This window comes from Perissodus microlepis, chromosome 2, assembly GCF_051167445.1.
Source record: "Perissodus microlepis isolate ML-2025 ecotype Zambia chromosome 2, ASM5116744v1, whole genome shotgun sequence".
Classification (NCBI taxonomy): Eukaryota; Metazoa; Chordata; class Actinopteri; order Cichliformes; family Cichlidae; genus Perissodus; species Perissodus microlepis.
In genome coordinates this window covers 15,316,316-15,343,092 of record NC_140462.1, presented here as the reverse complement: position 1 = coordinate 15,343,092, position 26,777 = coordinate 15,316,316, and the positions used below count along the sequence as shown (strand labels likewise).

At 42.8% G+C, this 26,777-nt stretch overlaps 2 protein-coding genes across 5 annotated transcripts in view; one reads left to right on the top strand and one right to left on the bottom strand.

Moving 5' to 3' along the window:
• The window catches only part of mrpl11 (mitochondrial ribosomal protein L11), a 61,355-nt gene extending 57,429 nt beyond the window's left edge, over positions 1-3,926 (top strand). For all 3 annotated transcript variants that reach the window (XM_084949588.1, XM_084949579.1, XM_084949594.1), the window contains one exon: positions 3,704-3,926. In XM_084949588.1, coding sequence (XP_084805714.1) covers positions 3,704-3,818 — 115 coding nt within the window. In that variant the 3' untranslated portion in view covers positions 3,819-3,926. The remainder of the gene's footprint in view (positions 1-3,703) is intronic.
• Positions 3,927-7,411: 3,485 nt separating this feature from the next.
• npas4a (neuronal PAS domain protein 4a) lies at positions 7,412-13,489 on the bottom strand. Of its 2 annotated transcripts, none has more exons than XM_084949520.1 (8): positions 12,928-13,489; positions 12,310-12,473; positions 12,117-12,219; positions 11,715-12,024; positions 11,477-11,586; positions 11,180-11,315; positions 9,293-11,058; positions 7,412-9,167 (listed from the first exon to the last, which is right to left on the bottom strand). In XM_084949520.1, the coding sequence occupies exons 1-8, from the start codon at positions 13,100-13,102 to the stop codon at positions 9,139-9,141; spliced, it is 2,793 nt and encodes a 930-aa protein (XP_084805646.1). In that variant the 5' UTR covers positions 13,103-13,489; the 3' UTR covers positions 7,412-9,138. The 2 variants fall into 2 exon arrangements, with proteins under 2 accessions (XP_084805646.1, XP_084805655.1); XM_084949529.1 differs by having other exon boundaries at positions 12,310-12,470.
• Between the last annotated feature and the right edge of the window lie 13,288 nt (positions 13,490-26,777).

Here is a 26,777-nt window from a genome sequence, read left to right as displayed (position 1 = left end):
GCTGGCAGTAGATGTGGACAGAGGTCACTAATGGAAGCCTCCATGGTTCAGACTCCACATCATAACACTATCAGCGGTAACTTTTGCAGACTTTAAACATAATCCTAACGGCTTAATACAGTTTGTTTTTTGTTTTCCAAAAACCCAGAGAACAAAAAGTTCCTTCTAAGCTGCTTGTTTGCCTTCTAACACCCAGAACACATGAAGTCCAACATTATATGCAGTTACATTAAGACAAGACAACGTTCGCACATGTTTGCATCCCAACATTTGTGAAAAGATGCAGCTAAAGATATAAACCCAGAGAGAGGTTCTGATTTTGTTAAAATTGTGTTTATGAGATGATTAAAAAAATAACTGTGCACTCGCAGGATACTCCAAACTTGATTTTATAGCTTAGTACTTTAATGCAAGAAATTTATCGTTTTAATCAAGAGTTTGAATTTTTATTTAATGCTCCATGTAAATTTAAAGTCCCCTTGTGGAGGAAAACAGACGATGAAGCGAAATGTGCTCTGCCGCTTGCTTACCTGGTGATTGACAGGTTGCTGCTGGATGAGTGTGCGGTTTCCTCGGGTTCTCAGTTAGATTCATCCCTCACGTTTGACGTCTGGATTCATAAAAACAAAGGTGCTCAGCTCAAGGCTTCAAAACCAGTGTTCAAACACCAGTGGGTAACGTCAAGGTGGACATCATTTTATAGAGTCTGTGGATGCTGTAAATGTGGCCACTGGATGTCAGACTGACTCTGTCAGACACACAGAGACAGCAGACATTGTGGACATTGTTTGCAGTGGCTCCAAACAGCCAACGTAGGGTTGTTTTTGGAGTGCTTTTGATTGGCTATTAGACATACTGAAACCCAACACCTGAGACCTTGCAGTACGACGTGAGTCTTTGCACGACCTGTAAAAGCCCCTGGTCCTTTAATAATGAGTATCGAGCTAATGCAGCTGCACAGTGCACAATTAGGCTTCATTAAGACAAATTAGAAAAGAAATGTGCAGAAACAGCCTGCTAATATACTAAAATGTTAAAAACTATAAATCGTGCACTGAACTTGAACTTAACACTGTTATACAATATCTACAACCAGTGTATCACATCACACCTGGCATTCAGTGCTGAACTATGATCTTTTAGTCTGAATGTTTGTGACTGACGTGATTTGGCTGCTGCTACGATGAAAAAGTATTTGCCCCCTTTCTGGTTTCTTAGGTTTTTGCATATCTGTCCCAAATACATATTTCAGATCATCAAACTAATTTTAATATCAGACAAAGATAACCTGAGTAAATGCATTTTTTAAATGATGATTGCTAAATCTAAACCTGCTGTGAAAAAAAAAAAACTTCTTTCTTCTTTGCTAACTCATTAGTTAATTGTGATTAACCAATTTTATTATTTTTTTTAGAAAGCTGGGTTCACTTTCACCTGCCACACTCAGGTCTGATCACTACCAGATCTTTTTAATAAAGAAACCACTTAAATAGAACCTGTCTGACAAAGTGAAGGAGGCTAAAAAATCTCAAAAAGAAATGCATCATGTCACAATTTAAAGAAACTCAAGCAAAGTCGTTGACACCTGTCAGTCTGGAAAGGGGTACAAAGTCATTTCTAACGTCTTGATACTCCAGTGAACCACGGTGTGAGATCCATTATCCACAAATGAAAAAACCCCGGAACAGTTATGAACCTTCACAGGAGCAGTGACCTACCAAAATTACTCCAGGAGATCACAAAAGAACCCAGAACAACATCTAAAGAACTGCTGTCCCAAATTGCCTCCGCTAAGGTCAGAGTTCATGATTCAACAATAAGGAAGAGACTTGACTTCCATGGGAGAGTTCCAAGGAGAAAACCACTGCTGACCAAAAAAGAGCACAAAGGCTCATCGTTGCCAAAGAGCATGATCCCAACGACTTTTCCCAAAAGTTGAACTTTGGCATAAAACTGAGTTCACGAAAAGAACTTCATACCAACAGTCATGGTGGTCGTAGTGTAATGGTATGGGGCTTCTTTGCTGCTTCATGACCTGGAATTCTTGTTGTAAATTCCAGAAATGTGAATTCTGCAGAAAATCTTCAAGGAGAATGTGCAGGCATTACACGGTTACACAGCAGGACACTATCAGCAAGTCCACCTCTGGATGGCAATAACATAAAATGACTTAGGGCCTATCCAAAGTCTGGACTTAAATCCAACTGAGTTGCTTTAGTATGAGCTTAAACACACCGCCCGTGCCCAACGACGCTACAGTGTGGCTGAATTAAAACAATTCCAGAAAGAAGAGTGACCCATTGTAGGACATCACTAACACTTGATGGCAGTTCTTGCTACCAAGGGCGGCACAACCAGTTATTGGGTTGTGCCGCCCAAGCTGTCTTCTTCCTCATGGAAGTAAAGAGTCGATGTTAAAAGACAGTGTGAATTTTCTTGCTGTAAACTACATGGTTAGGGCGGTAGCAGTTCATTTTTAAGCGCAAAGGTGTTTCCATAGTGAAAAATGTGAAACCCAAATGTTTGAGTGAAAAAAAAAAAAGAGGCACAATCTGGTGTGATAGTTAAATCAATTACATTTTGTTTTCTGTTTAAATTCTAATTACAAATTCACCGCTTAAGGAAAACAAATTGCATTAGTAGTTTACAGTACAAAGAGAAACATGTTAAAACGCTTGGTTTTTGCTCCAGGTGTTAAAGGGTTAACTTGCAAATTGGGTTCTGAGTGTGTATTATGATTACACTATGAAAGCAAAATATGCTCAAAGTTAGTATGCATACCAGAAACCCTTGATTTTCCAATGTGCTCTTAATGGGCTCACCCACAATGTAGTTCGCAGAGACGGCGGAGGAGCTGCCCACAGCTGCGGGGGGAAAAAAAGAGAAGTGTGGACGGTCATTAAAAAGTTCCGCAAACAAGCCTGAAAACACAAAATAACTAGTAGACCTTTGGAGAGAAGTGATTTGTTTCCTGTGTGGGATGAAAGTTTGATTCCAAGGCTGCAGAGGTTTCTGTTAGAATAAAACTGCTAAACGTGTTTATTTTTCCATATACTGACTGCAAACGCAGCATGCCGAAGCACGGCGTGTCGTTTATAGTGAAGTAGTATATAGTGCCAAATCAGAGAAAAAATGGGATGTTATGAGTTTGTACGTGTTGCTTTGGATTGCTTTTAGACGAAGCGACACAAACCTGTTCGCTTTGCGTTTCGTCCTATCCTTCAAGATCTTTATCATTTATGACGTGCACAGCATTTCATGTATATTTTTTTTTATAACGTAGTTTAGTATTCAGGCTCTATCATCTGCTTCTGCCGCTTCCATTTCTACTTCAGCTAATAGTGCTGTATTTTTCTCAGAATCAGTTTCTCCCCCTTGCTTAGAATCTAACTTGTCTCGTGGCTGCAGTGCATTTTGATTTATTGGGAGTACTGTCAGTGAAGAAATTGGTATCTCTGCCTTTTTGTACAATGAAATTTTCCCTGGATGGGTTGCTGAACACTGCTGCATTGTGGTGAGCCCCGAGAGAAGTTGGTGTTCTTTCATTCAGGGGACTGAAAACAAAAAGGGGTTTGGAGTTAATGTTGCAGATAGCTGAAGGATTTCTCCTGTCAAGTTTAAAAAAGAAGGGTGTATCTCTGTCCTCATCTCCGATCTTCCTTTTCTCTCTCTCTCTCTCTCTCTTCCTCGTCCTCCTCTCCAGTCTATCAGCTGATGAGTACAAAGTCTTCCTGGAGCAGCGAGAGGAGAAGTTGAAAGCGGACGCTGCGGCAGCAGCAGCCGCTGCCGCCGAAGCTTTAGCGGGCAAGAAGAAATGAAGTCCTGTAACATCCCTGCATTTCTCTTTATATTCATTTTATACATTCATGCAAAAACACTGTTAATGTTTGTGTGTCTGAACTTAATAAACACAACGTGTTACACGACACCCTTTCCTTGTCTTTCTGATATTAAGACTTCCCTTTAATGGCATACAGCTTCATCTAAGCGTTTACATCGCTTACATTTCAGCAACAACACCCAGTTAGATTTTCAAAATATTTACGAGCCCACGTGATTAATTTCCTTCCAGCTCATCTAATGAAAATGTAATTTCTTTGTCATGGAAGGATTTGTATATTCAGTCTCTTTGATGTTATTATCTATTATTAACACTTCTGGAGGCAGTTTGGGTATTTGACAGGTTGTGCATATGGTTTCCTGCGCATTTCAAATGTTTTTCTATCTATCAGGGATCTGAGGGGTTCAGCACATTAATTATTGCACAAATCACAGGGACCTCGGGCAGTGAGAGAATTATTGACTTTCAGACGAATCTTATCATTCTTCAAACTTCTGTTGTTCAAATTAATGACTTTTAACTCCTTAAACTTTGTTTAAATGTGTTTGGTCTGCCAGTGCTGACACAGCTCGTTAGGTGTAACTGTCAGTCAAATAATTTGAGCAAAAATTATAATTATTCAGCTCGTAAAATATGAGGAATACTTTCGTTTATCTGTGCTTATTTGTCGACTACTGTGTTGTTGAACTGCTCATGGAGCATAACAAGCAATTTAAAGTTATGACCTTTTACTTTGATTTTTTTTTTTTTTTGCTTATTTATGATGTTTTAAAACCCTAAATTATTACTTTACTTTATCCTCATTTTTACTCTATCAAATCAAGATAAACTAGCATAACTCTCAGGAATCTCTAGACCCTAGAGTCTAGGGTTTACAGCAGGGGTGTCAAACTCAAATACACAGTGGGCCAAAATTCAAAACTGGAACAAGGTCGTGGGCTAACCTTAATATTTATTGAAAAAAAAATCTTCCTCCAGATATAAGAATGAATCTCTTCTTATGGACTCAAACAAGTTTTGCTGAAAAACTGAATATGGAACAAGCAAAGCTTAATACTAAACAATATATATTAGCTGTATAATACCAGTAGGCCAGCTCTAATAATAATTTGGTATGGCTTCGCGGGCCAAATGTAATTAGGCTGCGGGCCAAATTTGGCCCACGGGCCAGAGTTTGACACCTATGGTTTACAGAGTGTGGTCTGAAAACTGAAAATATTAAGTGAGCAGCAGTTCTCTGGTTGAAAATGCCTCCATGATGCCAGAGGTCAGACTGCTTCTAACTGATAAGAAGGGGACAGAAACTTAAATAACTGCTCACTACAACCAAGGTATGTAGCCTCTTAGAATGCACGACATGCTGAACCGTGAAGCAGATGGGCCTCAGCAGCAGAAGACCACCCCGGGCGCCACTACAATTTGGATGGCCTCACCAAAACTTGGACAAAAGAAGACTGAAAAGCACGTTGCCTGATCTGATGAGTCTGCTGTCACGTTCAGATGGTGGGATCAGAATTTGGCAAAGACAGAATGAAAGCCTTGCATCATCCTGCCGTCCTCCCTCACATCAACGGTTCTGGCTGCTGGTGGTGTAATCGTGCGGAGGATATTTTCTTGCCTCACTTTGGACCCCTTAATACTGAGTGGCGTTAGCACTAACAGCCTACCTGAGTATTGTTCCTGAACCTATATGACCACAGGGGTACACTGTAGCTGTATTTGGAGACTAGCAATTGTTTTTTTTTTATATGTCATTATTTCATGTTTTTTGATGGTGGTCTGCACCATACTGTGTGATCAAAAGCAAAAAAATAACATAATTAAACGAATTACTAGGTATATTCTCAGGTAGAAATAAACATAATGGTTACTTGCAGAAATTATCAACAGTTGCAATCATTGGCTGTTGCTAGAAGAGGAGTAATTGCTTGTTTATGTTTTTTTTTTTTTTTTATACGTGAATTTTGCACACACTGATCACTGATGAGGTGATAATAATTAGAGCAACTCCATATCATGCAATGCTGAATGGTTCTAATTGGGTTCTGGGATTAATATTGATATTATTTTAACAAATAACCACATTTCTCCAAAAAGCCCTCCACTGAGGCTGAGACCTCCCTCTGCTCTGCTATGGTGACTCTGAAAATATCTCCACCAAGAAGCGGTGGAGATAATGTGGATCTAGATTCCTAACTTCCCAGGTCGGCCCCCAATCTAATATATGATGAACTAGGCTGATCGGTGGAGGCCCCACCCTCCAACCCACAACAGCCTATTGCTGGCAGTCCCAAACACCACAGACGCCCCCAGGTGACATCTCTCTTTGCTCAACGCGATAATAATAACGAGTTTTTAATGTTGTGGCTCATCAGTGTATATCACAAAGATATTGGTATCCAAGTATACTCTTTAATCTGTGATAATGCAATAATGAGACCACCCTTATCATCCAGTTTCACATTAGCTGTGTCTATACTCCAGGTTAAACAGTGGAGATTGGATGTTAGTTGCACCTGGAATTTGATTTGGTTAATTTAGCTTGAAATATAAAACAGTTCTCTCCTCATTAGCTCTTTTCTCGCATGGCTTCATCCACAGCGTATACTGTACTACACAGCATGCTCCTCTTGTTGCAGTGCTTGTCTTTGCCAGGAGATAGCAGCAGTTAGCTTTGCTGTACTCCCTCCACTCACCTCCATCAGCAACACTGCAGCAGGTACTAGTGGAACAAAATGTTCACTTGCAGAGAAAGGGTGGATGTTTAAGCCTGTGCTTCAACGTGTACATTAAAGGCTTATTTTTTTCTGCTTCGTGGCACTGATAGTGAGACCTGAAAGGGAAAAAAAGATGAATATCCATCCATCTATATTCACTTACATAAATAATCACATATGTATTATGATTTAAAGAAAGCAGCAAATGGATGTTTGCATGTTTGTTATTTTTCAGTTTTGTCATATCTGGTTATGTCCATTTTTTCCACTGTGTGACAGTTTGTCCCATATCCCTCCGTACTGTACCTCTAATTTTAGCCTCCGCTCACTCCTTCTTTGTCTCCCCTCTCTCTCCAGCCCTCCCCTCTCTGATCCTTCAGAATAGAGGCTGAGAATAGATGGGAGGCTGTTTCAGTCAGAGCACTTGAGCAGGAATGCCTATATATGGAGTCTTACACCACGCCAAGCGCTGACAGAGTTGCAGGTACATCAGTGAATGTGGGCTACTGTGATTTATAAAGAGGGGTGGCGGGGGGGTCATATGCCTACTATTATGTGTGTGTGCGTGTGCATCATCATAAGTGGGAGGCCAACCGTGTGTGCCAGCGTGCATGCAAAAACCTCGATGCCAAGTGTGTGCGTCAGTGTGAGTCAGATAGTGTCTCATTCTGTCTCGTCATGTGTGTGCGTCAGTGCTGTTGCTGAGCGAAACTCGCTCCAGGGGAAGAAATGGAGGAGAGCGAAAGGGGGGAGGGAGGAGAAGAGGCAGGGATGGTGGGATGATGATGGTGATGATGATGATGATGTGGCTGAGGGAGGAACAGGGGGGCTTGACTATGACGACACAAGTGCATCAGCAGCATTAAGTGCACTTTATTATAAATGCATTTGTATGACAACCAAATACACTTATAAGCATCACAATAGAACACTGGTCCACAATGTCCATTCTGCAGTAAGTAAGATGTTTAGAATATATTCCATCTTATGCAATAAAAATCTTTTTCTTATATGTACAGACCAATAACTGTTTCATACAAATGTACAAATGTGTACAACCTTTCTGAAAAGAACATATGCCTACATCCACAGATATAATGCATATGCATTAACATCTTTTTTGTTTTTGTTTTCAAATATCACACATACAATTATATAATTTTACACATGTATAGTAACTTAGCCTTTAATAGCTAGAACGTAGGAATCAATCCTTTACTTGACCGTAGACAACTCTACGTGAGCATGTCGACACCATGGGAATTGTACCATTCTCAACCCGTGTCGCTTGGTAACTGAATAGAAATAGCACCCCGTCCGTATTTTTATTTTTTAAAACAAAACTTTTGTATTCTAACCCCTCTCAAAAAAGAAGAATCGCTCATTCACATAGTCAATTGTGCCTCACTGCACCGCGCTCCAGTGGAGCAACGATGCAACTGTCCATGTTGAATGGACATGATAAAGAGTGCAGAGTTCAGCAGGTCAGGGCCATTTCAGGCACACAGGAGCCGCTATAAGCTGCCAGCATTTCAAATATTGATGCTGCAAGAATATCCAGCCAACTGCCATCAGGCCAGGAAGGACCTGAAGAGCCCACATTCAGAGTCTAATGTACAGTACAAAGTAGCAGTGGATTTGTGGCATGATCAGAGCCCCAGCAAACTTCCAGACAATCTCTTGTTTGGTGTTGCATCTCATAAAGCAATGGGACACCGGCAACAATACTGAGATCTTCACATGCCAGGATCTCCTCACATGTTTTCTTTTTTTTTTTCCTTTTTTTTTTTCTTGTTTGCACATCACATTGATACACAAGATTTTAGATGGAGAGATAAATATGAAATGTTAAAGGTCTGAAGTCGCAAACTCAAAGCTCAAAGTATCTCAGGTTTTGTTGAATATGGTTGGAGATTTGTTATCACCTTGAAGGTTGTGAGGAACAGCTGTCTTCCAGGTTTGAAGACTGGAAAGAAGATTTCAGACAAGAAAGCTTTCTTGTTTTTGGTGAACTGACAGTGTTCATCCTAAAGGATTTAAAGAAATTGTAAACATTTGACTTTCAATACGTTTGAGGTTTGGGTTTGCGTTGCTGCATGTCAGGCAAAAGTGCTATAGATCATCTGTCCTTTGAAATAACAAGAAATGTGTTGTTCTGGGGTTTGTTTGTTTTTTTCATTTTTTGTTCCATCAGATTTTTCACTACGAGTGAATACAAATGCGCATCTGGAAGTTAAACAGCGCTTCAGAGAAGTGTCTCTGCCTGATCATATCTGAAGCTCATGTAACAGAGAAGCTTGAGACACCACGTGGACTCAGAACCCAGTCAGTTATGGGTCCACGTAGTTTTGCACCATCATGTTGAAAATCGCACCAGTTTTGTTGTAGTATACAGATAAATGACTGAACAAAAATATAAAGCCAATCTTTGTTCTTCGGAGACATGTAGGAGTTAAAGTCCTTAAGTTGTATATACATTATGTATATTTATACACTTAAATATTTTTTACTTTTCAGTAAAAGGATCTCCACAAAATATGACAATATGCCATACTTAATGAAGTAAGTCACAGACTTATTTTAGAACGGAGGAACACTTCCACTCCCATCTGAAAGACAGAAAAGAGAAAAGAGAGAAAGACACAATCAGTGGGGCATTTTCATTTGTGTTTTGTCTTATTAAACAAATCTGAGATTTTACAAAAGAGAGCAAAAGAGAGGGAAAGCTTCTTACCTTTGTGGAAGCACTGTGGCGATGGATGACATTGGAGTTGATACAACTCAGGTTGTTGCCCTAAGCCAGGGGCGATCGAGGCACCTGCCCCAAACATGGGTTCCAGGACGGCCAGTTCCTCCAGGAGGGACTGAGTGCAAGACACGGCGGGCGTGGGCGAGGCGATGGGCGTGGAGGTGTTGGGGCTGGGGGAGGCAGTGAGGATAAGGGGAGGGGAAGCTGGGATGGAGGAGCAAGAGGACACAGGAGATGACACCACCTCGATCTCCATTGCTTCCTCCGCTAGCCCCTCCCCTTCCGCCTTCACCCCGGCCTCAGCAGCCACAGTCGCCCCGCACCCAGCCATGGAGTTACATTGCGCCGATTGGACGCTACAGACGTGGCCCACTCCCTCAAACTGGGAGGGTTGGCGCCAACATACTGGGGTTTGAGGAGATGTTGGGCTCGAGGGATTGGGCATAGGGGAGGTCAAGGGGGAAGAGAGGCCAGGTGACTGGGAAGGAGCAAATTCATCTTGGAGGAGGGCTTCTAGGATGCTCTCTTCAAACAGAGAATCATCATCGTCGAGGAAGATGGGGATGTCCAGACCTCTCCACGCTTTGATGGGATAAAACTCTTTCAGCATGTGGACTGAATCAGCAGTTTCAATGGCTGGAGACAGGAAGGGGGAGGGAGGGGAGGAGGATGGTGATACAGAGGGAGGAGACAGTTTTGACAAGAGTGGATCCAGGTAGAATCCCTCTGCCAGGGAGCTGATGTGTTGAGCTAGAAGGGATATTTCCGCCCTTTCCTTCTCCCTCTCAAGGGAGAAAAAGGAGAGGCAAGGCTGTTTACCAGGTGATGCCTCGGGAGTCAGGAGGCCTTCGGGGGGGCACTGGAGGGGCCCCAGTGGTACATCTACATACAATGGACCCCGTACCTCAGGAAGGGTCATCACTGTGCAGTCCCCATCTCCGGGGCTGTCAGGTGTTGGGGGCAATTTCTCATACAGGGAGACACTGCAGGGCTCGATGGGGAAGAGGAGTTCAGTAGATGGGGTAGGTAGTGCAAGAGGAAGTTTGGTAGAGAGGGTGGTGGGAGGAGCAGGGCTGGAGGCAGTAGTTGGCGGGGCTGTGGAGGATGCCGAGGGGGCCAAGGAGGTGGTGGCAGTGGCAGTCGTAGCGGAGGGCGGAGGAGTAGTGGTGCCTGTGGGGTCGAAGCTGAAGAGGGGTTCGCCAAAAGGAAAGCTAGCCCCACCCACCTGGGGGGTGTAGGGGGGTGTGCACACAAACTCTTTTGTCTGCTGAGCTTGTGAGGTGGGCACAGGGGGGAGAGGCAGGGGGAGAACTGGCAGTGGAGGGTCGAGCTGGAAGGAAGGTGGCAGGAGAATGTTCTGGGTTAAAAAGTCTAAGTCTGCTACTGTTTCAACAGTGACTGGAGTGGGGGAGGAAGCAGCTGATGGGGTTTCGGTGGGATGCTGCTGAAAGAAGCTTTCCTCCTCCAGCGAGGAGATACTGGAGCGAGGGTCACCCTCCAGCTGCATGGCCTCGGCAGCAGAGCTCCCTGGTTCATCAGAGGAGCCCACACTGCAGCCAGCAGTGCTGAAGTCAAAGGACTGGCCGGACAGGCCGCTGCTGCCAGGAGTGAACACCTGGTCTGGGCTGGAAAGTGTTTCTGGTGACTGGAGACTCAGGCTCTCCTGCTGAGACGTCCCAGCACTCAGGACCAGGGTCAGCTGTGTCTGCTCTGAGCTGAGCTGTTGGCGCACTGACCAAGCTTCAGAGTCACTGAGAGATAAAAGGAAAACAGAGGAGACCTGAGGAGTTAGGTTGGCGGGATTTGATTACATTTACCAACTTTTTTGATCTCAAAATTGATGAGTGGTGTTTGGTTTGGTTTAGTAAATACCTGATGATGTAGTTGTTGCTGCTGATGGGGATTTCACCAGGCTGCAGTTGAAGAACCATGTAGAGCCAAACCCATGACTGGTCCTGAGCCTGCACGCGCACCACCATTTCAGCTCTGCCCTCTCCTCCTTCCCTCACTGTTGAAAAAGAGTGGCAGCACAAGTTGGCGTTAGTTTGTAATCCTATTAATCATCATAGTGTTTTTCAGTGTGTGGATGTGCCACAGCGTGCCAAAAGTGTGTAAGTGTGTGGGCATGTTTGGTTGTAACTGGTAAGTATGTGTGAAGAGTACACTTACATAGGCTACGGTGCTGAGCAGAGGCATGTGACAGATCCTGTGGGTGGAGGAGGCTGTACCAGGAGCGGGAGCTTAAAGCTGTCACATCAAAGCCAAGATAGGCGCTCACACTGCAGGCGGAGAGAGTGGGTGGCGATGTGTTAGCGGGATAATGTTTCACCACTTTATCTCATAAACATATTCCAGTTCACATTAAAGCAACAGGTGGGAGACGGAATGCTATTTTGTGGGAACTCACCTGTCCTGAGCTGTCTGCAGCCTCATGTCCCGGCCATGCTGGGAGTGGAAACAGGCCAGGAATAAATTGGAATCGGCCAGGGGAGGAGTGGAGGTCGATTCCCTCTCTGCCCCGGGGCTGGAACGGGTCGGGTGTGGCTCCAGAGGAGAGCAGAAACACACCCAGACAGGGTTGGAGGTCCAGTAAGACCCGGCGGCAGGAGAAGTAGAGGGGGGAGAAAGGCAGCGAGCTCGGATCAGAACCAGTTTGTTTCCGGCACTCTGCCTCCGCACGGACTTGGAGGTGTTGAAGCGACAACGGAAGAGACGGTCTGAAGGGGAAATGAGAGCTTTATTAAGCATCACGTTTGGTTGTCAGTCTGTGTTAGGTAGAGGGGGAAAAAAGATTAAACATTTATCTTACCGGTCTCGAGTGATGTAGTCGCTGACAGATTTGTCCTCATGATAAAGTGGTCTGAGGCGTCGATGATATCATACACACTGTCTCCCTGTGCCACAAGATCCACCTGAGAAAGAAACCCACACAGCCACGTTAGTTACGAATCCCAAACTCGGGATTGCTGAACTGCTAAGGCACTGACCGTGTGTAGACTCACCATGGAGTGTCCGAGGTGCTCGGAGACGCTCTCTGACAGGTACAGAAACTTCCCTTCTCCGGTCAGCAGCATCAAAAAACCCGGCAGCGCCTGCATCAACTCCGACAGTTCGTGAAAAGACAGAAACCCCGCGCCCTCCTCGAGACTGACACCAGCTCCTGCTTCTGGAGAAAAGGGGAAGATGGGAAGGGAGGGAAGAAAAAAAAAAACAGGGGATGATATTTGTTAATGTAGCTAATAAGAAAGAAAGAACACAATGTGACTGATCTCCGCATAGTAAACGCAGATGCCGCAGCGTGTTTCAGCACCACGGAGAGCGCCGCGGCAGCACTCAGGATGCTGAGGCATTTCAGCACCACGGACAGCGACAAAGTGCCGTTTAAACGCTGTTATCAACCTTAGTTACGATTATTTACGTTAAATCAGTGAGTCACGGATTCACAGTTTACCCTCCAAATCCCATTTATATAAACACAAAAGCTCCTCGATACCACCGAAACACTTGTTGATTCCGCCACTGTGAGAGATGCAGTCAGTCTATGCAGCAGAACATGAGATTCATCAACAGGTCTATTTTATGTATATAGATAAATGTATTTTTGAAACCATCATTCTTACCTTGAGTGAAGTAGACAGATTTTCTGGTGTACATGCAGGCCAGTGACATGATGTGCAGGTACGAAAGACGCGCTTTATCTGCATCAGATATGGGCAACAAGTCCTTCAGGTTCCGGATCTCGGCGTTGATCTGGTCCCGTCGAGCCTTGGATGCTCCCTTGGTTGAGCGGTACATTGTGGCTGCTTTGCGGCGGTGAAATATCGAAATTCCTCCTGATATAAGTTGGAGAGTTTGTGAGCGGAGTGTTGCTGTTTGAGGTCGTGCCTCGGCGGATCCCTGTCTCCGAGATCTCTTAAGAGACAGTTGGCAAAAGTGGAAAAGCTCTCAGGTGTGTGATCGGACTTTCATCTCAGCTGTTTTCTTTTCCAGAGCAAGGTTTAAAACCTTCTCCCGTCCAGTCCTTGTCAGCTGTAGCTCCGCCGCAGCGTCCAGCTCGGGTGCTGGCCGTGCTGCTGGATGTCTGTCCCTCCTTTCGGAGTGCAGGATAATCGGCGGCTATAGTAGCCGTCTCTTGCACAGAAGTCCGGAACCCGTAAATCTGGTTGAGGGACTCTGCTCGCCGGTCACTTATATAGCTTGGGACTCCGTCGGAGCAGGGGGGCTCCCAACGCACCAACACCGACGTAAAACGGAGGGAGGAGGGTGGAGAAAAAAGGAGGGGGCCATGGGGGGGATAGATATGTCTCATATCTGTGTTAGCTTTGGTGAAACTCTCCCCCTCCCTCTTCCGTGCCCTCTCCTCTCGGTGACTCTTCCTCGACGTCAGCTCTTCCCTCTACTCGGTGATGACGTAGGGCTGAAATCGGGAGCTCCGGCGACGCAAAAAGCCCGATTTGGACAAAACCGAGTATGGGGCGGAGCAAGCGTAAAACGTAAACGGAGTCACCGGACTCCGGTGTATTGGAGGGGGAGGAAAAGGAGGGGGTGCAGGGAGGAGGGGGGGGGGGGATGGGAAGACTGGGTTGAATACGAAAAGAGGTCTCTGTGTTTATATGTCTGGCACCTGAGATGGGCTATACCCGCCGATACCTGTTTGCCCCGGACCTGTGGGCAAACACGGCAGGTGCTTGATGGGTGCACTTCGTTTTTGACCACATTTGCTTTCGGCATCGGAAAAATGTGAGATCGAGACAAGGCAAAGGCAGAGCCAGGCTGCCGCACACCGTCTCCGTCTCCTGTTGCACAGAAATGTTTTCCGAGCATCTGAAGCGGCCGTCGCCGCATAAAACTGAGCAAAATCTGTTGACAGCACCGATTTAATTAGTCTGTTAGATGTGGATGTATCGCATGTTTTCGTGGCTTTGCTACAAATATTTCATTTTGTTTGTTTAGAGGCGAGCTTTGGCGTTTTTCCCACCATCTTTTCAATATAGGACATCCACGGAAGCGAAGTCTTTCTGTTATCCTATGTGTCTGTGTGGGGTACTCCCTGATCCTATTATGAGATGAGATGAGAGAGATGAGATAGCCTTTATTTGTCAGTTGCAGGTCTTTTGCCCACAACCGAGATGACAGACCTTGCCGACCGTACATACAATACAAACATCACATTGGGGAGACAGGTCAGGCTAGGTAGCGAGGAAAAAAAAACATCGAAATGTGCAACACAAAAGGATAATACAGGAATGCACAGGTATCAACACACCATAACACAATAAACACAGACAAGCAACATGGGGAAGTTATTATGTAGAAATTGATTGTTTTGTAATAAGACTGACGATCCTATTGCTCACAGACTGCTGCAAGAACCCCCACAAGCCATTGATTCACACATGTCTTCAGGACTGTTTTTATACGTTATTATAACCATTTAACTGTGTGTGTGTGTGTGTGTGTGTGTGTGTGTGTGTGTGTGTGTGTGTGTGTGTGTGCGCGCGCGCGCGTGCTGCCGGGCTCATCCTTCTCTCCTCTTTGATCTGTTTAAAAGTTGCTGTGACGATCGTCGAACTCTTCAATGAAAAGTGAAGTCTTTTTAATGAATGGCACTCATGAATAATTTCAACGCACGCGCAAACGCGGGCCAATATTGCGCAACCTGCAAACCCGGTCTCCGGTTGCACGTGAGGTAAGCAGCGCCTGTTTCTAAAAATAGACCTCACCGTTGACCGACACAAGGACTGCGAGGCGCGCCCCCGCACCCGGCTCCGATCGTCCCTATTTATAGAGGAGAGATTTCACATCTCAGTCTCCCCGGAATCGGTCTGTAGTAGATGTGCTGCAGTCCCGGAGCCGATCACAGCTGGATCTGTTTTGCCGTCCACACACATACATGCACATATACACGTTTGTATGTCTTTGTTTATCTCTGATATTTGTGTGTGATAGACGGGAGCGGTTTGGTAAGAGGCTGGGGAGAATATTTTGGCACATCTCTCTTTATGACTATCAAAGCCACTTTTCGAAGGTGATCGAAAATCTACTTTAATATATTTAGTATATGTGTGCGTATATGTGTGCGTTTGCTTGTATTATTCGTGTTGCGGAGACATAAATCTGTCTACAAGGTCGCACTGTAGAGACAAAAGAATAGTCCCCCATAACGCCAGTCGTTAAATTTAAGGGGGCAAGACTTTGATTATAGAGCAGCCTTAGTCATCGGGAAATTAATGTAAATCAGTGCATTGCTCTTTGAAGTGCAGTGTGTGTGCGTGCGCGCGCGCACTGATATAATGTTTCCTATGCATACAGAACCTGATCTGTTTTATCTTCCATTATCTAGATTGTCTATAGATCTTGAAACCACTGTTTACCCACTGCGACATTTTCCAGCCCGCAGAGGATATCTCACTGATGAATTCTCTTTTTTTTGGGACACTCAGTTGTATTTCTTTCAGCTCCTGCGTGTGTGTGTGCGTGTGTGTGTTTTCCCGTGCTCAGGTGCTTGTAGGTCTACCTTCTGTTATTCTTATTGGATTGCTCAGACACATCTGCTTCCTCCTCTGTAGCTGTGTTTCCATCACTGGTTCCACTTCTGTAATTTGGTGGCATCTAAGCAGAGAACGATTACAGATTTTCACCTAAAGATATGTTAAATGGACCGTTTTCCTCTAAAACTGACCCCTGTGCGTACATTTCTGTATTTGTAGACTTTTAATCTATTGTCTTTCCCCCCCAAAAGAACCCTGAAGCCATAAAAATGAGAGCTATGAGTTTATCCTCTCTGCTGCACATCACATGGGTGAGCAGCACCCCGAGAGCAGGGAGAAATACATCAGACAACAGTCTGTTGTTGAGGTTGTGGCCACAGTATGTCAGGAGAGTGACATCAGTTTTCCTTTCGGCTATTCTGGATGCAGCATCACACTCATTCATTAGTGCAGATCTGTCAGAGAAAGAGTAAAGGACTAAATGTGAGTCATGCTCTTTGTTTCAAGTGTGTCACATAACCTTTTGTTTGATGTGTCAAATGTCATCCAGCCAGTGATTTCTGGATTTGCTAACCTCTGCGTGAACACTGAAGAAAGGTGAGTTTTAAAAAGATTAGTTAAAATGAGCATGTCCTGAGGGCAACATTAAAAACTATGTTATGTGCTGTATTCAGGGTCAGTTTGGACACACGGTGAGACTTTTTTAAACTGTAGATGTGGACTTCATTCATTTTAGCTCTGAGCAACTTGAGCACATTGCCACAGTTCACACAGTCTAAATTCCTTGTTTGTGAGGAGCACTATTACAATTTGTACTACAACAAGATTTAATCTTATTGTCTCCACTGAGGATGTTTTGTTGTATCTATTTCTTTATTCACCGATTGATTTATTTCCACCACAATTATTATACTGGGCTGGCTGAGCTTTTAAGACTTTTTGTATCACTCCAGGTGCAGAATTTTGGGACTGTGTGCTTTTCAGAACAATTCTTTACTATTACAAATTGGGGCAAAATTAAACATTTTTTCATATCCTCACAAATACATATACTGAAATATAAAAAAAACCTCAAATGCCTTGTTTTGATTGTTCTTAATAAGATAAGATAGATAAGATAAGATAGCTCTTTATTGTCATTGCACAGTCATAGTACAATGAAATTGGAAAGCTGTCCTACGTCGGCACTACATGTAACACAACACGACACGATACGACACATCACAACGCAACACAAAGAACACAACACAGTATAATAACTTAGTAATAAAAAAGAATAATAAGTGTATTTGTATTGCACACTGTTATTATTGCACATTAATTATTATTGCACCTTGTAATAAATATAAATATTATTATTATTACTGTTTTTACCGTTGTTAACCCCCCCAAAAAAAGTCCAGGTAGGTAGCCAGTCAGGTCAGCTATTTGCATTGATCAGGGCTATTGCCCTGTTGTAAAAGCTGTCCTTGAGTCTATTTGTTCGGGACCTCAGCAGCCTGAACCTCCTGCCAGATGGCAGCAGCTTAAACACCCGGTGTCCTGGGTGTGTACTGTCCCGTAGGATGCTGCGTGCCCTCTTGAGACAGCGAATGCTGTACAGGTCCTTCAGGGAGGGAAGAGGATGTCCAATGATTTTTTTGGGCCATATTGATGACCCTCTGGAGTGCCTTTCTCTGTGCTGTGGTGCAGCTGGAGAACCACACACCGATGCAATATGTCAGCACACTTTCAATGGAGCAGCGGTAGAAGACGGTCAGCAGCTCCTTCTTCAGGTCCATTTTTTTGAGGATTCTCAGAAAGTGGAGACGCTGTTGGGCCTTCTTTAAAACCGCAGAGGTGTTAGAGCTCCATTGGAGGTCTGTGTCTATGTGCACACCCAGAAACTTGAAACTGGAGACCCTTTCCACACACTCCCTGTTGATGCTGACAGGCTGCAGCTCAGACTTCCTCCTTCTGAAATCAACTACCAGTTCTTTTGTCTTGTTGGTATTGAGGTCCAGGTTGTTATCTACACACCAATCTGACAGCCTCTGAACTTCAGCTCTGTACGCCGTCTCATCTCCCCCTGAGATGAGCCCCACCACGGTGGTATCATCTGCAAACTTGATGACTGCGTTGTTTGGGTGGGAACTAACACAGTCATGTGTGTACAGAGTGTACAGTAGGGGACTCAGTACACAGCCTTGTGGAGAGCCGGTGTTAAGGCTGAGGGCTGAGGAAAGATGAGGCCCCACTCTAACTCTCTGTACACGGTCTGAGAGGAAGTCTCTGATCCAGCGGCAGGTGGTAGAAGGAAGTCCAATTTCCAGCAGTTTAACTATTAGTCTGTCCGGGAGTATCGTATTGAAAGCAGAGCTAAAGTCAACAAAGAGCAGCCTGGTGTAACGGCCCTGCACTTCCAGGTGAGAGATGGTGGTGTGGAGCGTTGTAGCAATGGCATCTTCAGTTGACCTGTTAGCTCTGTATGCGAACTGGAGCGGGTCGAGGTTGGGTGGCAAGCAGGACATGATGTGACGTCGGACCAGTTTCTCGAAGCACTTCATTACCATACCATAAAATAATCTGGATCCTTCTGGACTGCAACTCAATTCATTCATGGCATGGAGGGCATTTCTAACCAAGGATTGCAGTCTTTGACTGTTTGAATTTTCTAAACAACACAAGGTTTTACAAGGAAATTACAGACATAGTTTTCCTTTTTGCTAATCACAAAACGCACAAAAAAATCTCTCTAGAAATCAGTTATCACAATAAAAAACAGACAAAGAATGATGCCAGAGATATTTCTCACAAACACAAGATTATTTTTGTTGGTGGGCTTTAGAAAAAGTTAAGATGCTGTGAAATGTAAATTTAAAATAAAATCTAATGGCTCTCAAGTCTCATAAACCCGCATTTTACTCACAATAGAATATAGAAAACATCAAAACTTTAAACTGAGAAAATTTGCCATTTTAAGTAAAATATTTATTTTATTGCATATTGAGTTTGATGGCAGCAGCATGTCTCGAAAAAAGTGGGGCAGGGCTATGTTTACCATCGTTTTAATGACAGCCTATAAACATCTGGGAACTGAGGATACCAGCTGCTTGACTCTTGGGAGAGAAATGTTTTTCTTTTCTTGTCTAATATAAGATTCTAGCTGCTCAACAGTCCTGGGTCTTCTTTGTTTTCAGGCCAGTTCGGCACATGGACCCTCCCACTAAGAAACCATGCTGTCGTATTAGAGGCAACACATTGTGTTTTTGAAGTATGCATGGCTTTCCTTGAAAAAAATGTCACTTGGATGGGAGTGACATCCAAGTCTATATCTTTGTCCATATAGAACATAGAGAACATTTCCTGAGCAGATAACAGTGTTATGAGCTCAGCGGCATCAGCAACCACTCCCTTTACTGAAAATATCACTGGTGAACGCTTTTTTTGTAATCTGCATGCTTCTCGCGCTGGGATGGTAATGCTAAGGCAGCCCTTTAATAACAGAATAGGTCCCTCTTATATCCCATGTCGTCACCCACCTTCACATCATGTCGAGCGTATTGGTGCAGCATTGGTAAACAGCATTACACTGGAAGAATACTCTAAGTGTCTCCAGCTGTAATCGAAAGCTTTCCCTCTGCTAGTGTAAAGAGGTTGTTTATTGTATTGACCCATGCCACTTTCTGAGGAAACAAGCTCTCACTTTCCTGACATTTCCCTTCAGAGTAACCACACGCTGCATCATGGCCATTTCACTTCCTCTTTGGTAACCTTATATGAAGAAATTTTCTCTCTCTCTTGTCATCAGTTTGGCTCAGAAACTACACAAACCTCTCATGTTTTGGTTTCCATGAGGTAATGAATTCTGCTTTACAAAGTGCACACATTGTGGTTCTCTGAATCTTGGTGTCATCTGCTATTAGAAAGTAAAATATTCCGATTTTTCAGCATAACTACGCCTTCATTCGTCCTTCTTGTTAAAAATTCATTAAGCAGATAACACATTTAAGTCTGCTGCATCATTAACTAGCCCATAAACAAGTCTGTGGTCTGACAACAATCTTTAACTACAAAAAGTTTCTATTTTTACTTTACAAAGGATGATGGAGTACACAATCACTCTGGGATGTCGATTCAACCACAAATTAATCTGATAGTGGATAATTTCATTTCTAATACCCTTTATGCTTAAAGCACCAGTCTTTGTACGTCGTGTTTTTCATTTCCTTATCCACATATTCATTATGACTAACTTTTTACTAAAGCTCTTTTGTTTTTTTCTGGTTTATGAATCTCTTTTGGAGTCTAAATCATATTTTGTGAGTTTTTTGTCCCCCCACTTCAGTGATGTTTTAGCTCTTCAATAATCATCTTGGACAAGGCATAGAGAAAGATAATGCAGGCAAATACAAAATGCCGTCCTTATGGGTAAAAAAGCTACTAAAAACTGTTGGCTTTATGTAGAAAATCTCCACTCACATTTATCAAAAGGAGCTCCAGTGGATTATCACTTTATAGATGTGTGTGTGTGTGTGTGTGTGTGTGTGTGTGTGTGTGTGTGTGTGTGTGTGTGTGTGTGTGTGTGTGTGTGTGTGTGTGTGTGTGTGTGTGTGTGTGAAAAGCATTTGCCCCCTCACTGGTTTCTTAGACTTTTGCCTATTTGTTTGTCACACTTAAATGATTCAGATAACAAAATAAATTTTATTTTAAATTAGACCAACATAACACCAGTAAATACAAAATGCTATTTTGATGATGAATGATGAATTCATTTACTTAAGGGTAGCTATCCAAACCACTCTGGCCCTCTACACTAAGGAAATTTTGTTTGACCTTTTGAGCCATCTTACACCTGGCATAAAACTAACCCAGCATTTCATGGCGCTGTGTTTGACATGTTTGACATTTTTCATGCAAACAATCAAACATGGTGGTGGTAGTGAGATGGTGGACGACTTGCTGTAATTATTTATGGCAGACTATGTAAATCTAGATCTTGGACATAAAGGTTGCATGACTCCGGCGATGAAGATGTTTATATTTTGGCTATTTGTTTGTCATCAGCAGCTTCTTGATGGTTGTTGTTGCGGTTTGGAGCTATTTGTCACACAGCTAAACGTCACCTGAAATTCATTTTTTGAACTTTATTGATTACATTAGCTTTTATCCAATTCAATTCTTGCCTCATTCAGTAAAAGAAATAAAAAGTCGTAATATGTGTAATTTCCACTGTGTGAACCAGGATCTACAGGCTGCTTAATGAGAGCTACAAAAACAGAGTTACAAAGAGCCTGATAAGTACAAAAAAGATGATAAACACACTTTGGTGTTTGAAGAAAAGAGGAGACAAGAAGAATAAGAAAAAAATCAAAGTAAAGAAGCCTCAGTGAAATTGAGTAGAGAGCTAATTCAAGCAGGTCACAAAGTCAAGCTCAGTCCTGGTACATGATCTGATAACTGTTGCTCTCAGTGCCAGCCCTCATATGTTTTTATGCATCCAGCTCACAAATCTCATATAGGATACTCTATTAAGCTGTTTTAATCCACTGAAAACCACTCCGCAAGAAGCTTTGCAACCCTCTGTTCCAGCTTGTCCTTTTCATTCTGTGTCTGACTTTATCTCACGTCTGCTCTCACTGATGTCTGCTCTTTTCTGCATTGGGTAGTATTGTTGGTGTGCTCAGGCCTATGCACATGGAAGGCTAGGGAAGTCTGAGAACAGAGTCCAGCAGCAACCGCCAACTATAAATTACAGCTGATGGACGTAACGTCTGGTTACATGATTCTTTAAATTCTTGCTCCCACCACCCAAGAGACCTCTAAAGGGTCAAAAACTTACTAATACACTGTGGATCAAAACTCATCTTTTAGACAGGAAATCTGCTCTGATGTGATACACACATGCCACAGAGCTTTTGATCTTGCTGTAGGGAGAAAGATTAAATAAAGTATTCAAAACAGTCTTTTCTTATAAATATTCACCAACTTCTTGCCTTCGTCAGAATTATTGTGCAGTGCAATAAACAAGGAAGACAAAATGATTCATGTTTGATTTGAGGTTTTTGTGAGTTGTGTTTTAGCTGTGGTTGCAGAAGCATCTCTCAGTGGGCACACAACTGTTGTCCAGATCTACACATTACAGTTTATATTAAATTGGCTCATATTGTAGCGACTAGTTGATTCATATTAATAATAATGGATTGCATTTATATAGCGCTTTTCTAGGCACCAAAAGCGCTTCACTCTCGCATTCACACATTGGTGGAGGCAAGCTACAGTTGTAGCCACAGCTGCCCTGGGGCAGACTGACAGAAGCGAGGCTGCCATATCGCGCCATCGGCCCCTCTGGCCAACACAGTAGGTGAAGTGTCTTGCCCAAGGACACAACGACCGAGATTGTCCGAGCCAGGGCTTGAACCGGCAACCTTCCGGTTACAAGACGAACTGAGGTTGGTGAGCCTGTCGCTATTCCTCTTGTATATCCATGAGGTTTACATTTTACTCAGCTGTTTGGATGGACTGCCAAGAAATTTAGCACAGACCTTAATGAACTCCTGGTTACGGTCACTTTGCTCGAGTACTGTGATTGGTTCAAAATAAGGAAATGGCTGCAAAACGGCAAGCACGCTCCTGCAAAATTGTACTTTATGTTTACTGATTATTTAATCTACCCGTCTAACATTATTATACCTTAGAGAGTTGTTAAAAACCTGTTTCTTTAGGATTGGTGTCATGTGTTTATAGGGTGGCCAGATCCCAACAAACTAAATGTGGGACTAATACAGTGTCAAACACATCAGCAGTAAATACTAGTGACTGCCTCCACCATGTTTGACAAATGATCCAGATTAATTCATCTGATTAGCAAAGGAACATGAAGCTGCTTTTCAGTCAGTTATTTTAAATTATTGTAAATCCTCTGATCTGTGTATAAAAATGGCTGTAATTCCTAAACAGAAATGGCAACATTTTTAGTTAAACCCCTTCAATTAACCGTAAAAGTCTGTCATTGACCAAAAATGTATTAACCCAACTTTATCTGATTGGCTAACAGTGTTGACTGTTACTCACTGACCTCTTTACTCTGAACAGAGCGCGCCCGTCACGCTGCTGTTGCACACGTGAATCTTGTTTTCTTGGTATCTGTGACCAAGCACACGTCACTTTCTTCAAGATGTAGTGTTTTCAGAGATGCCTTAAAAACAAAAACAGAAAAAAAAAAACCACATCGCTGGCAGCGCGCAGGGCAAAAATAGCACACATCTTTATTCAGGAGCTCCCAGACCAAAAACACTCAAAGCTGTTTGTTTTTCTCCAGCCAGGAGTCTCGCAGGTACTTAAGCTGTCCCGGTGTCCCACACACTGTTTTGTCTCAAGTGCTGCTATTGTTGTGGTTGTCATGAGAATCTCTGGCATTATGAGACGAGGCTGTGTTGGTATCGCTGGTGGGTGGCTGTGGAGAGGTGGATGGATGAAGAGCAACGGGTCGAAGGGATGAATGCCTCGTCTCCCCGACAGCAAATGGACTCAAGTGAATCCAATTAGTGTGGTGTCTTTGTGCTAGAAACTTCTGTTTGTCTCGATATTCATGTGGAGGCTCATTTAGACTTAAAACCCTCTTTAGTGCAACCACTCATCCAGCCCGCATTAACTCAGATGCTCACTCGCTCATTCATTCACTCATGTCCCCTCTCTCTCACATCTTCACTTGAATGCTCATGAATTTGTTCATTAAATCACTTTTTTTTACTCAGTCCTCTAATCATGGGGGAGAAAAAAAGAGGCAATTTATCATCTAATCTCTGTTCATATGTGGCAAATAGATAAAACTGTGAGGAAAGGCAGAGACAAAGAGTAATTAATGTGTTGCTTTAGCATGATCAGCTAATGATCCATAATAAATGTGAACAACAGAAAATATATCTACATATTTATCACTTGTTAAGTTGATCACATGGTTTCTGGACATTTGCAGGCCTGTAAATAAACAAAAAATCAAAAACAAAGTTTGATCAGTTTTTTTTTTTTTATCATTTTGTAACTATAAAAATATCAAATAATGTATCACATGATCTCCAAGAGTCTCCAGCTCCTTTTGACTTCACATTATTTAGCTTTACTGGGTGTTTTCATGCACTGCAGGCAGCTGTTTTCAACCAAAAAGCTATTCACTCATGTCCTGTGTCCAGAATATGGAACTGCTGTCCATGCCAGCCAGTGACCAGGTTGAAATCTTCAGCCTTGCTAACTGTTCCCACATCCACTTACAGATTAAAGGAGATTGAGCATTTGCTGCCAGGGCTCTTCCTCAAGTACTGCACTCAGCAATGTAGGCCTTTGTCTTTAGGTTGTAGCTGTGTACTGTCAGCAGGAGGCAGTATCAAAAATCTGAGGAACGACTAGTCTGTGAGCTGCTCTTAGCTGCTCTTTTGTTTGTTTGTGTGGTGTTGTTTGTTGTTTTGTCACAAGGCTGAATTTGTCATATACAAAGAATTCATCTGCAGTGAAAATGAGGGCTAAAAACAATGAAAATTGTCCTCTCCAGCCACTTTTTGTCTTCTAATGCATGCTTTTTCAAATCTTTGGTTTTCTTCTTCTTCCACTTCTTGGTGATGTCTTTTCCGTTCAAGCAAACTCTTTAACCAATCAGGAGTCTAAGCACAACTTCATTCACAAACATCTGCATTGGTTGTACAAACAATCCTTCTTTAGAGAGAGAGAAAATAGTCAGACTGCTTCTAGATTTATAGTAAAGTAACAGTAGCTTAAATAACCATTTGTTTCAACCAAAATGCAGAAGAGCATCTCTAAATGTACAACACGTTACAGCAGAAGAAGCCCACATCAAGTGCCACTCCTATCAGCTAAGAACACGAAACTGAGGCTAGAGTTTGCACGAGTTCACCTGAATTTGACAATATAAGATTGTCAAATTTAAAAAAAAAAAAAACATTGCCAGTCGGATGAGTCAAAGTTTCTCCTGCAGCATTGGGATGGTAGAATCATAATTTGACATAAAATGAAAGCATGGATCCAACCTACCTTAAATTGACAGTTTAGTTGTTGTTGTTGTTGTTGTTGTTGTTGTTGTTGGTGGTGGTGGTAGATATTTATGTGGCACATTTTGGACCCTTATCACCAAATTAGCATAAGTGAAACACCAGAGATGTGAAAGATTCTCATCGTGGACATCCAGGTGACCAATCTGCAGCAACTGTGTGATGTTATCATGTCAGATCTGAGGAATATTTCCAGCACTATCTTGAACCTGTTCTACGAAGAATTAAAGCAGCTCTGTAAGACAAAAGGGCGTCCCAACTGGTGCAAGCAAGGTGAGCCTTATAAACTGGCCGATAAATGTAAATCTCCTAGAATTCCATCTTCCAATCAGAATCATGTTTGGAATTACTTTTTTTTTTTTTTTTTTTTTAATCTGAAGACTTCTTTAAAAAAAGAAAGAAAAATCTGACTTTTTTTTAAAAATAGCTTTTAAATCTTATTTAAGATTATTCTTAATTTCTGTTTATGTTGCACTTGAGTTTTGCATGGTGCTGCCTTAAAGTGATGCACCTTGTATATGTAATGTGTTTACATTATGTCTTTTTAACCTTTTAACATGTTAAAAATGGTCTTGAATAATGTTTATTTCCTTTCCTGTTTATATTATTCGTATTTTTACTTCATTAATTACTTGCTTTTGTGGTTTGCTTTGTAGCTGTGATTTAGATTAGTGCTATTTACAAACATCACTATTTTCATAGCACTTAACAGCTAAAGGGCCAGATATTCATCATGGGGTCAAGAAACATGCCTTCAAACAAGTGGCACTGTTGTCGTGTGCAACAGTGAATGTGCAGCACTGGGAAGAAATGTCACCAGCAGTGATTAAAAAAAGTATTTTATTTTGGTGGTAGTGATGAGCATATTGTTAAAGTGACTTTAATAGTTCTGTGTGATTAATTAAGTTCAGTGCTGCTTGGTGTAAGATTGGGGTGTGAATCCCTTTCAGTGCCCTAGCAGTGTTTAACAAAATGTGCTTCAGCGTTTGCTAAAAAAAAAAAAAAAACTCTGTTCACTCACTTGTTGTCACTCATATTCATGCTGTCACTCACCCACTCATACGCTCTCAAATGTGCACACACGCACTCATTGATCAGCGTGTACTCTCTGTCACTGTCCTCTCCACACATACACACACACACACTGAGCAGATGTTCAAAGGGCAGGAGTACTCTGGCTCTCTCTGTGCACACACTTTTTCAACAACAGGTGTGACTTTCACAGCTTCGGCTGTTGGCAGCGAGTAAAACTGTGGATGAGGGCTGAGCAGCCTGTTCCTCCACAACCTTAGTCATCACATCATAGGGAACAGAGCGGACAGATCATCAGCACAACAGCTCCATCATAGCCTAGTGTGAAAGTTTATTACAGACAGTGCCTTGTTTTTATCTCAGATGTAAATGCAGCTATAAATAAGTGGGTTATTTTTGGACCACTTCAGGATGTAGATGAGGAGCTTCCGGGGTGTGTGTGTGTGTGTGTGTGTGTGTGTGTGTGTGTGTGTGTGTGTGTGTGTGTGTGTGTGTGTGTGTGGGTGGGTGGGGTGGGGTGTGGTTGTATGGAAAATATTTTCACGGTAAACAAAGCGTGTGGCTCTCATGCCAGAGGTGAATGATACTTGTCCTTTTATCTCTAAGTCTGTCTTTTCTTTTTCTGTTTATTTTTACACCCAGAGAGTCAAGGTCTGCACTCTTTTTCTTGAAAAGAAGGAGCGAATCTGTCGCCTAGCAACACCTCCCACTCCTGCATCGGAGCGGGAGAGGATGAGGAGTAAATAGTAAGAGTTGAGAGAGAGAGAGAGAGAGAAAAAACATTTAGGGAAATTTAGGGGTAAAGAGAGACAACTGGGAACATTGGGAGCTGAAGCTGGAATCACCTCCTGAAGTCTAAAAAAGTGGAGGTAAATTTTCCTCTGCTCTCATGTGAATGTGAATGGA